The sequence below is a fragment of the Panicum virgatum genome, chromosome 7K (genome assembly GCF_016808335.1).
Source record: "Panicum virgatum strain AP13 chromosome 7K, P.virgatum_v5, whole genome shotgun sequence".
NCBI classification, from domain to species: Eukaryota; Viridiplantae; Streptophyta; class Magnoliopsida; order Poales; family Poaceae; genus Panicum; species Panicum virgatum.
The window spans coordinates 39,228,065-39,239,999 of NC_053142.1; the positions used below are offsets into that span (position 1 = coordinate 39,228,065).

At 44.4% G+C, this 11,935-nt stretch overlaps 1 protein-coding gene and 1 long non-coding RNA gene across 3 annotated transcripts; one reads left to right on the forward strand and one right to left on the reverse strand.

The window, feature by feature from the left end:
- Positions 1-1,708: 1,708 nt before the first annotated feature.
- LOC120642593 lies at positions 1,709-5,008 on the reverse strand. 2 transcript variants are annotated; one of them, XR_005662626.1, is made up of 5 exons: positions 4,693-5,008; positions 3,886-4,057; positions 3,677-3,767; positions 3,346-3,435; positions 1,709-2,997 (listed from the first exon to the last, which is right to left on the reverse strand). XR_005662626.1 is itself a non-coding variant. In XM_039919187.1 (4 exons), exons 1-4 carry the CDS (start codon positions 4,714-4,716, stop codon positions 3,414-3,416), a joined length of 309 nt encoding a protein of 102 aa, XP_039775121.1. In that variant the 5' UTR covers positions 4,717-5,008; the 3' UTR covers positions 3,004-3,413. The 2 variants fall into 2 exon arrangements, 1 of the variants encoding a protein (XP_039775121.1); XM_039919187.1 differs by lacking the exon at positions 1,709-2,997 and having other exon boundaries at positions 3,004-3,435.
- A 4,627-nt stretch (positions 5,009-9,635) lies between these two features.
- LOC120642635 lies at positions 9,636-9,975 on the forward strand. The gene is made up of 2 exons (XR_005662671.1): positions 9,636-9,824; positions 9,899-9,975. It is a non-coding gene; the product is annotated as an uncharacterized LOC120642635 (long non-coding RNA).
- Positions 9,976-11,935: the final 1,960 nt, after the last annotated feature.

Consider the following 11,935-nt stretch of genomic DNA (forward strand, 5'->3'; position numbering starts at 1 on the left):
AAAATATGGATACCAGCTGGACAGAATACTTCGTTTGCACTTTAGTTGAAGATAAGATGGAGAAAAGTTGCATTTATATATATATATATATATATATATATATATATATATATATATATATATATATATATATATATATATATATATATATATGTACATGTACATACACGTACACACACATAGAAAACATATATATGGGTATTTGCATATGAGTAGTACATGATGGAATGATATGGACGTACATTGACGCATACTGAAAACCACAAAAAATCTGTAGGATTGAGACTGTTTGGAGACCTGCTTGTTCATAAGTGGTACTTATCTGGCAAAAACAGCTGCCAAAGAAAATTGTTGATGGTTCTTTTCCTGGGAACATTTTTTTTGTCGGGAGAACTGATCATAGGATAATTTCTGAAACACTAGCAGAAATAAAGTTGCTTCCTACCGTAAGGAGTAGATGCAAATTTTTGTACATTGATAACAATCATATTGTGCTGGGAGAAGAATATATATACCTCAGGATGGGGAGAAAAATACAGAGCGCACAACCGTTAAAGAGTTGCCCTAAGAAAGCTTTTGAAAGTAGTAAAAATAAATTTAAAAAGTTAATTATAACAATATGACCTCCACCTGCCCAAATGCAGTATCCACCAGCTTATCCTAGTAAAACAAATCCATGAGCCTCAGTGATCAGTGAGAAACTGAATCGCAACTGTATTGTAAGAAAAATTACAACACAGGACAATAGTACCAGTCATCCTGAAATTCCTAGAAACTCAATGAAATCCAGCCCATGAGTAATGAGCGGTTTCAGTCATCTGAAAATATGGTGGCTGTACAAAGCAAAGTCTTACACGGCCAAGAAATGGTCAGCTCCGAACAAACTTCTCATGGAGGTAAACATTGGTGGATTCCTACCCATGTAAAGCTCCTGAACACTTGCTTTGCTCTGTTGAATAACCAGATCAAGTGAGCTATCTGGTATTGACAGATGGTAATGCCTAGTTGCGAAAGTTAAATGGAACTGACTTAAAATAAGTATTGTTAAAGTGGCAGCACCATGTAAAATATCACAATATGCAGCACATGAATTATAAAATCAAAATACAAAAAGGAAATTGTATAACTGTCCAAGGTTTGAACTTAGCAATACTATTTATCTGTAATAGGCTACGTAATCTGTTTGGATATTTATGTCTTCTAATATGTAATAATAAGAAAAAAAACCAAGCTATTAAGGATCTTTTTGTTGTCTGCTCCAGTAAAAATTAAGTAGGAGCACATATAGTTATGAGGTAAGAGCATGCACATATTTTTTTGGTAGTTGTGATGTACTTACAGATTAGATAGACATATAATACCTTGGCGTGTCCTATTTTTTTAGCGAGTTTGCCAAGTAGCAATAGCATCTATTTGTAATAGGCTGCTTAATCTGCTTGTGTATGTTGTTTTAATTCTCCCCTGCAATAGTAGCCTTACTATGGAGGTACAGATATGTAGATAATTATGTGCTAGTTAGCAGTGGCGAATCCAGAAATTCTTAAAGGGGGGGGGGGGGGGGGGGGGGGCTGATTTCTTCTTTCCTCTCTTCTTCCTCTCCTTCTTCTTCATCTTTTCTTCTCCGAAATGAAGGGGGGCTCCATGGTGTTTTTGGGTCTAGGGGGGGCTGGAGCCCCCCTAGACCCACTGCTGCTTCCGCCACTGCTAGTTAGCATCATTTTGTTCTCCCCTCCATCAAATTTAAGTTAGGAGCACATACACTTACGAAGCAGGTGCATGTACATAATTTATTGGTTAATGGTTGGCAGTGAGGGAAAAAGGTGAATTATTGATAACTTCGTAGTTTTAGGTTTGCTGATCGATATAATTAAGGGTTGCTGACGTACATGGCATATAATATTTAGAACAGTAAAAGTTTGTTGATACATTGAAAAAAGATATCTTATTACATATTTGAGCAGTGAATTGCGTCTCGAATGTTTGTTGTTCTATGTGGAAATATTGTCAATAGTTGATAGATGACCTCAAAGCTGTGGCTAGGAAAAACATAGCAGTGTAAGACTGAAACTATATGAATGTAGACATATTTAATCTATTAATTATTCACATTTCAGAACATATCCATTGTGTTCCAGTAGTTACCTAGCATTTGTACTTCCATTGTCTGGGTTCATGATTAGAACATGCAGATTAACAAATCTATAAATTTAGCTTGAATAGGCGGAATAGATTATATATGAACTGGGTTACTGCAAGGAAAAAATATATGATGAGTCATTCAATCTATGTGTATCTATAGTGTAATAGTCATCTCTAGTTCACCGAAGTTGTACTCAAAATGATCAGTACAATTATTTGAAGGAGGATTTAGTGAAGGTTGAAGCTCCTTTTTTCGCTGGAATTAGTGAAAAGGGAAGAAATTATCAGTATATAGTTGACACCGTAGACCAATTAGACTTAAATATTGATTGATTATAAAATACTCTGGACTTAGTTTCACACTTGTATTCTGCTCGAAAGCATGCGCAACCATAGTTAGATCTCCAAAGGGCTATGTTTTTCGCTATTGTTAATAACTATGGTTAATTAGCTTTTTGATAAGATTCGATAAACAGTGAGTATCAATTCTGGAGGCAATTTAATTTACCTGGGTCTTGAATAGTTAAAGAATCATGTGGATCAATATCTATCAATGGCAACACACATCACGCCATATATTATGCAGTTCGTTGTTTTGAATACCCTAAAACCGATTGTCAAGGGTGATAGTTTAGCATGGACATGCATATATGTTTTTATAATGTGATAATTAAGAGAGCCTACAGTTGTTCGTGGCCTAATGGGGAAAGGAATAATTATCCTAGAAGGTAGTGCACATCAGGAATGCATGGTCTGTAGCTTTTTTTAATTGCACATCAAAATGAGAAAGAAAGAAAATACTTAACTGGTTCAGTTCATTGTCACTCGAAAGTCCTCTACCCTCCTCTTCTGAACAGCCTACATAAATGATGAAGATAGCAGATGAGATCATCAAATGTAATTTTTTTTATTTTCATTATTGCTGAAACTGCGTGTACAATAGGTACTGACAAAGCAGAATCTCTGTAAATGGAAAAGTATAGTACAACTACAGAAATCAGAAGCATACTCCATTTGGTTTAATTTTTTTATTAAGTATGTAACAAATTTGGTGCCTTACATGATGGCCCTAGAATATAAACACGCATGGTGAATCAATGGCACCTGTAATCTTGGTAGAAGACAATGCACATCAGGACTGCATGGTCCGTAGATATATTTTTTAAAATTTTACATCAAAATGAGAAAGAAAAAATAATACTTAACTCGTTCAGTTCGTTGTCATTCCATAGCACCCAAGTAGCAGCTGAAGTTGAACAACACTCCAATCTCCTCTACCCTCCTCTTCTGAACAACCTACATAAATGATGAAGATAGCAAATTAGATCATCAAATGCACTTTTTCATTTTCATCATTGCTGAACTGCATGAACAGTAGGTATTCAAAAAACAGTATCTTTGTAAATGAAAAAGTATAGTATAGTTATGGAAATCAGAAGCATACTCCATTTGGTTTAATTTTTATTAAGTCTGTTACAAATTTGGTGTCTTACATGATGGCTCTAGAATATAAACACACATGGTGAATCAATGGCACCTGTAATATTGGACTTCAGTCGGGCGTGCTATTTCGAAATTATTCTTGCATTGGTGAGCGTGCTCGGCACTCTGCTTGGATGATGACCAGTCTGCAGACCCACAAGGAACAACATGCAAGCATAATCATTTAACATGGCAGAAGAAAAGGAGCGGATGCAGAACAAAGATTGAAAGTAGCTTAACATAGTGGAACTGAAGAACAGCTACCAGCTGTGATGGGGAACGAAAGATGTATCTCTGGTGTGCCGGGAACAGAGAGAAGGGTGTGGTCCAGATGGTTCATTGCACCACATACCAACTCTGCTTTTCTTGGCCATGTTTGCACTTGCTTCGCCCACGGAGTAGCTGGGCCTCCATGATCCACCACCTCTATCCCTTCCTAGAATGGATCAAGCGGGCAGTTGAGCACAAAAGAACCCAAGGAATCAAATAAAAAGCAAAAGGTGCTTGCTTTGCTAGTGATCTTTGATGAAATCTCTATCCAACTCAGCTAGAAAGTTGACACATACACAGTAAAAGAATGGGATAGATATGAGGAACACACAGTAGTAGATGAGTCACTGCAGCCAACATCAGCTAAATATTTCGGCAGGATTTGTGGTAAAAAGGCTGTTGGTTGGTTGGTTGGGGTTTCTAGAGGGCTTGTGCATAACTAGATCAAAACTGGAACCTGGAATGCACTAGCGGATGTGTTTGACAGGGACATCCCACTTGGTTGCTCATCTACCCTTGAATCAACACTGGGAATCTAATGTGGATAACTGTAAACACATCGAGGTGTTAGGATAACCCCAACCTCAAGCAATGGACTTCCTTGGGTCAGGCAATTTATTTCCCCGAACAGAAGACCCAGCGGCAAAGGTAAATCATGCATGCCATTTTGGGGACTGAGATGGGGCTCTCATAATCCAAAAAAGAAATGCAGAAACATAAACAAATCGATCGTAAGTTCCTAACAAGGAATGTGCAGCAATTACTCATGTTCGAACAGCCAAAACAACGCATTAGTCATACCCTGTCCAGCGTCAGAATCAGCATGGAAATCTCATGCCTTGAGCCGGATGCTGAACCACTTCTTCAAGAGAGTCTTGGACCATGAGAGCTACACACATGAAAAAAGAAGAGGGAAAATTGAGCAGAAGATCACGAAATGGAAAAATCACCTACAATCTGAGAAAAATACAGCTCCAATGGAGCACAACAAGACAGAAAGCGATCTATCCGATCAAGAAAAAAAAAACCCATTGAACTACTATGCTCTTCTTGGCGCTCTCCTGTGTCATTGTCTCATAGCTCCTGTTCTGCAGGCCGCAGGCAGCCAGAGGAGTCTTGTCACTGTGACGAAACTGTCAAATTAAAACTCTAATTAAGCGTAATGGCCGTCATTTGAACACATCGGGCTCATTAGCTTAACGGTTTAATTTGGCGATCCTTTCTCAACCCACATCCCGATCGAAACATCACCGATAGTCCCACGTGAAGGTGGGCGCAGATGGCACAAGCACGACAAAATTTTAAAAATACAACAAATATACATAAGACTTCACCTTAAATTTTACAAACCAGGTTTGAATAAATACATAATTTACAAATTTTGCATTACTGAAATCCAGGTCCAACTAGAGGAAAGGGGCCTACAACTACCAAAAGTGTGCCCTAGGGAGATCCCTAACTAATCGTCTGGCTCCACCACCTCCCATCCCTCTGCATCCCGGCGGATGAACTTGACGCAGCAGGGACAAAAGTCTACGTCTGCAAGGCTTACCCGACTAGTGGGTATAACTTAGCCCATATATCTAGACATGCAAGGCTTTTGGCTAGTGGTTAGCTTGCAGAAAACAGCGACTAAAGTAATTCTTCACTTTCCTTATTTTATCCCAAGTTCTATATAAATTAACATAGTCTAATATTTGCATAACCAAATCTAGAGCAAACAAGGGGAGCAGTAAATAATAATTCATATGTTCATCAACCTAGGTACAACCATCATTCCTTCACAACACTACGCTGTGACGCAGTGACCAAGGTGCTCATATCCGAGAGCGACTGACGGCGAATCGATTCGATTTAACCTTGCAAGGTGGACCTAACCAACACGGCACACATTAGCCCCGTCGGACCACGCGCACCAACTTTTCCCCTCCCTGTCTCGAACTACAGAACCGCCCCACCTGCATATAGTCAGTCGAGCCCTACGAGAGACCACCAAAAGTAAACTCATGCATCCCGATTCTCCGCGGCCATTCGACTCGCCCTAAGGGGTGGGTAGAAGTTATGTACTTCCGAAGCAAGGCAGTACTCGGCTTGCCGGTTTCGACTACCTCCTACTCCCGACATGCGGTTAGTACAGTTCAAACATGATCAGCAGGGCCAACAACGGCTCGGTCCTTAACCGACACAGGCAGAACTACACTTCTCCCGCCCGGTCTCAGATTCTATTCTTTCTTTCATTCCAAGACTTTCATCAATAATTAGTAACTCATATATAGAACACATAAAACTATCCTATATCTCGCGAGTAACCAAGAATTACTCGACTTCTACCGAACCCTATCTAGCATAGCATTTCTATCGTCCTATACATACTAGTACAACTCAAGGACACCTAGGGTTCATGCAATTAGGGTTTCAAACAACTCCTAAACGTAATGTATAAGTAATAAATACATATATAGGTGTCATAAGTTAAATTAATAGGATGTGCACCGGGGCTTGCCTTCGGGCTGCTGCACAGAACTGGGGTCAGATGGGCCTTGGGCCGGGTGCTCACACCTCTCCTCCTGGGCTTGCGTCGGCTACTGGGCTTGCGTCGGCTACTCCTGCGGTGCCGCAATCACATCAAATACGGCGCCCTCAGCTGCGGATGCTACACGTATGCATATGAAATAAATAAGTGCATCTCAATGATGTAATTATTTTACTTCAACTGGAATACCCTGCGGACTGTCCGCGCCCAAGTGGCGGACCGTCCGCCGTTCCATTCTACCAACCCACCAGAACCCAATACCTCTCTGGACTAGACCTGGGCATGGGCTGCCCGACCCGACGGACCCGACCAGACCTGCCCGAAAATAGCCCGACCCGACCAGACCCGAAGAGTTTGATGGGCGGGCTCGGGTCAAAATTTTTGACCCGGTATGACTGACGGGCCGGGCACGGGCTAAAATTTTTGACCCGAAACCCGAAAACCCGAAGGAACCCGACATTTTACATAGGCCCGGCCCGGCCCGACCCGACTGGCTGTCGGGTCGGGTGCGGGCTCAATTTTACGGCCCGGCCACCGGGTCGGGTCGGGCACGGGCCGCTAGAAAAAACACCGGGCTTTTTTTGGCCCGACCCGAACCCGACCCGGCCCGGAGGATGCCCAGGTCTACTCTGGACAAACTACAATCTATACGGCGGACTGTCTGCACACCCCTGGCGGACCGTCCGCGGTTCACGTATCCAATCCACCAGAGACGGCAACGTCTCTGGACAAAATCCTAGACTCTACTGCGGACTGTCCGCTCTCCAATAGCGGACTGTCCGCAGTTCAATCCTGCGAACCCCACCAGAGACACCATCTCTAGACAAACTTCAAGTTTCACGGCGGACCATCCGCTCTCCTATATCGGACTGTCCGCAATACACCTATGCTAAACCACCAGAGACAACATCGTCTCTGGACGAAATCTAGTCTGACCGACGGACTGTCCGCACCTCCCAGGTAGGCCGTCCGGGATACATAACTTCTGACCCGCGCCACAAGCGGCAGCAAGTGCGGCGGCAACGGCGGCGACTGTTCACCGGCGCTGGCGACACACCACGGAAGGGGAAAAAGACCGGGGAGCACGGGGAACTCACCACGAATCCATTCCCGTGGTCGGTTCGAACGGAGGACGACCGGAGAGGCGGATCGACGGTGGAGCAAAGCTTCAAGCACCTCCAATGGTGACCGGTGGTGGCGGGGGTGATTCCGGCCGTAAGAAGCCAGTCTAGGGGTTTGGGAAGGTGGAGGAGGTGCCGAGGAAGGTTCCCTCGCGAGGAATCGAGGTTTGGTGGCCGGAGGAGGGAGATCGACGGAAGGGGGCGACGACGGCGCGAGCGCTCGAGCTCCGCTCGGCTCTGGACGAAGTGAGGAGGAACAGAGGAATGACAGGTGGGTCCCACGACCATCCAGATAAATATCTGGGTGTTGCCTGGCGGACTGTCCGCCGGTCCCAAGCGGACTGTCCGCGAGGCAGGTGTTACAGTCACCCCGTCGCCGCCGCCTCCTCCTCCTCCTACAAGACGTGATCCTTGCAGCAGGACTGCAGGAGACCTAAAATCCAGGTTCCAATCCTCAGCAGAGGCGGGGCTTCCACCCAGGATCCTTGGATATCTGACCAAATTAGCTACGTACAGCAGGGTTTACAAAACCGGTGGGAACCGGTCCGGTTTGACAGGTTACCGGTCAAACCGGTCCGGCCCGGTTTTGGTTTGGGCCGGTATCAAACCGGCCCAGAATTCAAAATTCAAATTTGAATTCAAAAAAATAAAAAATTCTCAAAAAAATTCCTAAAAATACTTCAAGGTGCAATGAATGTAATGGTGTCAAATTTTCTCAAAAATTCGTTCATTTAGTATAGTTTGCGGAATTTTGAAGTTAAATCAAAAAAGAAAAAGAAAAAAACCGACTGCCCATTAAGGCCCACAGCGCTCTGGCGAGGTAGATAGGGTTCTGGACAGAGGTGGGAGGGGTCGCGCGACCCCAGAACCCTTCCGCCCCCCACCCGCTCCCTGTCCGCTACTCGCAGGAGGCGACCGGCGCCCGCCCGCCGAGCCCGGCTAGCCGGCCGGTTAGTTCGGTAAGCCGGCCCGGCCTCGGATCTGCTCTCCGACCGGCGCGCAGGGGCGGTTAGCCGGCCGGTATCGCCGGTAAGCCGGTGCGACCGGGAGAGAAGGTAAGAAATGAAATTTTTTAATAGAATGATTGGTTAGGTGTATGATTTAGAATATTAGATGATTTGGTTTAGGATTTAGGTTAGAGTTAGGTGTATGGCTGGTATGTTTTAGGTTTTAGGTAAGATTTAGGTGTAGGAATTAGGATTTAGGTAAGATTTAGGTGTAGGATTTAGGATTTTATTTATGTGATTGATATGTTTTTGTTGTCCATGTATGCAGATAGACAATGGCAGGCAGAGATGTTGTATGGGAACACAGTGAAAATCTTTATTCCGGATGGCGATGCAACTATTGTCGTACACAGAAAGGAGGAGGTGGTGCGACTAGATTGAAACAATATTTGGCTAGGCGCGGGGCAGAGGTGGTCCATTGTGGGAATGTGCCACCTGATGTGCGGGACTTCTTTCAGCGTGAGATTGATAGGGCAAAGAAGGCAACTGTTGACCGGTCCTGAGAGAGGTTGAGATGGGAGAAGTCTGCAGCGGAGGGAAACTATCACGGTGATGAAGAAGATGAGGAGACTCAGGTGCAGCGTGCCATGGATCTATCTAGAGCGGAAGCAGAGTTCCGACGGGGGGTGGAACAGAGAGGAGGTGCATATGAGCGTGGAGGGGGTAGTGGTTTGACGAGGGAGAATGTTATGCAGAAGATGTTTCGAATGGCCACTTCGCAGAGGGAGAGTCCTGTGGTGGAGGACTATAACTTGGCAGCTGGTGGGAGAAGAGGAATGACGCAACCAAGGATTGATACAGGCTCCTGGACGCAGAAGGGTAAGAATACAAAGGAAGCTATTGGTAAAGCTTGGTCAAAGTTTTTCCATATTGCAGGAGTACCTGGAACACAGGCTGACAGTCCATACTTTGTCAGCGCGGTCAGGGAGACACAGAAGTGGGGTAAGTTTCCTTTCATTGGAATGACACCTATGAGCTTACATTCTTGTATCTCATGATTTTCATATGGTTGCAGGTGAAGGTATCGCATCACCCACTGGACGGGATGTTGATGGCAAGTACCTTAATCAGAACGAGCAAAACTTGAAGACGAGGTACGTAAAGTTTCAGAAAGACTGGCCCTTATTTGGTGTCACGTTGATGTGTGATTCATGGACTGGCCCGACGAGGATGAGTGTCATCAACTTTTTGATATATTACAATGGGGCCATGTGGTTCCATAAGTCTATTGATGCGAGTGGAAGAACTCAAGATGCTGCATATTTGTTCAAGGTAGCCCCTAAACATGTTCCATTCACATTGACTATGTTTTGATATGTTACTAAACAATATGTCTTTGTTTTCAGGAGATTCGAAAGGTGGTGGAAGAGATTGGACCGGAGAATGCCGTGCACGTAGTCACCGACAACAGCTCAAACTACAAGAAAGCATGCAAGGAACTACTAAGTGAGGTGTATGAACACATAGCTTGGACACCTTGTCTAGCACACACCGTCAATTTGATGTTGAAGGATATAGCTCGAAGGCCTGAACATGGTGTTATGATCAAGCAGTGCAAGCGAATTTCAAATTGATTACACAATCATGGTCAATTGAATACAATGATGAGGGACGCAATCGGTGGTGGGTTGGTCAAGTGGAATGCCACTCGATTTGGAACCAACTACATGTTCCTAGAGAGCATCTATCGGAAACGTGATCGTTTCATGCAGTGAATGGCATCTACTGAGTTCCAACACAGCAAATGGGCGAATACCGAAGATGGTAGATTTACTCATGCAAGTTTTGCAAGTATGGAGTAGTGGGATGCATTGAAATATATCATCGACACGGTTCAACCAATATACAAGTTCCTCCGCTTCGCTGATCAGGACAAGAAGCCGAACATTTGCGAAGTCGTGATGGCCTACCAGACTATGAAATAGGAGCTGCGGTCTTTCTTTGGAACAAATATTTCCACACTGAAGGAGTATATTCATGTGGTGGACAAGAGGTTAGGTGACGTGTTCGTAGACACGTATGTGGGTCCAGGTAAGCACACACGAGTCATCAATTTTTAAGCTCTATTGACCTGATGCTTATTTGAAGTGATTTATATTTTGCAGCTGCTGTCCTAAATCCGAGGTATGCATATACGATGGATCCAACTCAACAAATATTTCGTGGACTCAAGGATACATTTCAGCGCATGATGGATCTCCAGAGCGCCGTGCAGGCATTATAGGAGTTTGACGTGTTTCGGCAGAAGGTTGGCGAGTATGGCAGTGAAATGGCAATGCAAATGGCGATGGACCCAAAGACATCTCCATGTAAGAGTTACTCCGTACGACATTGTTGTTTTCTCTATTCGAATATATTGCTTACATATTCGATTGCACATGCAGCGTCCTGGTGGATGGTGTTCGGATCAAGCACATCAAAGCTGCAGTACCTTGCCCCGAGGCTTGTTTCACAATGTTGTTTGTCCAGTGGATGCGAGAGGAACTGGAGTACTTTTGCCTTGCTGCATACAAAGATTCACAATCGGTTGTCGCACAAGAAACTTAACAAGCTTGTCTATGTCAACTACAACCTTCGTCTCCGACTTGAGGAGGTCTCCAGCCAACCAATGTGTGAAGAAGGTGATTTCATTGACCAGCTGGCCCGTCTTTCTTTCTATGATGAGAATAATCCAGTGCGGGAATGGATGGAATATGATAGATCAAATCGGGCTCCAGTTCTGGACGAGGATGATGATGACGGCGACATTCTCTCCCATCCCATCTTGTCAGAGATCAAATAAATATGTCAGATCTATGTGAGGCTACGTGGGATGATTCCATCAGCGATTGGGCACGTAAAAATGTGGGTGACACTCACCTAGGGAAGAGGAAGTTGCAGAAGGGGCCTACGAAGGGTGACACGAAGCGTCGAAAAGGCAAAGGAACAGCAAAACCAGTAAGCAGCGACACCGAGACTGATGATGGCGAAGGTGAGCGTAGTCCTCCGTATCAGGAGTCCAAGGATAGCACCTCGCCCGATGATAGTGATGATAGTGACGGTGCTGATGCTGATGGTGGTGCTGGTGGTGGTGGTGCTCGTGGTGTTCGTTTCACAGGTATACATTGCACATAAAAATGCACACATATTTCTGACTATGAGTATTGACTACTAATTATGATATATGGTTGATTGCAGGGGAGACTCAGTTCACACATACTACTCAGGACACCGACTATGGAGCACCGCAATCGCAGAGGAGAATAGGTGGACCGACGGACTATGACACTCCACAGTACTTTCTTCCTCCTACAGCGATTCCAGGCACTCTTTTCACTACTCCATTCCTGACATCAGCATGCAGCCACTGACGAGATGGGTGTACGAATGGGAAGACCCCCATT

What these genes read in the sequence shown, in the direction of transcription:
- LOC120642593 (XM_039919187.1), bottom strand. Translation starts at nt 4,716, where the DNA reads ATGCTGATTCTGACGCTGGACAGG. An exon ending in TGATTCTGACGCTGGACAGG is followed by an intron (nt 4,058 to 4,692) that starts GTATGACTAATG and finishes GATCCATTCTAG; the next exon opens with GAAGGGATAGAGGTGGTGGA. An exon ending in ACTGAAGTCCAATATTACAG is followed by an intron (nt 3,436 to 3,676) that starts GTGCCATTGATT and finishes TCATTTATGTAG; the next exon opens with GTTGTTCAGAAGAGGAGGGT.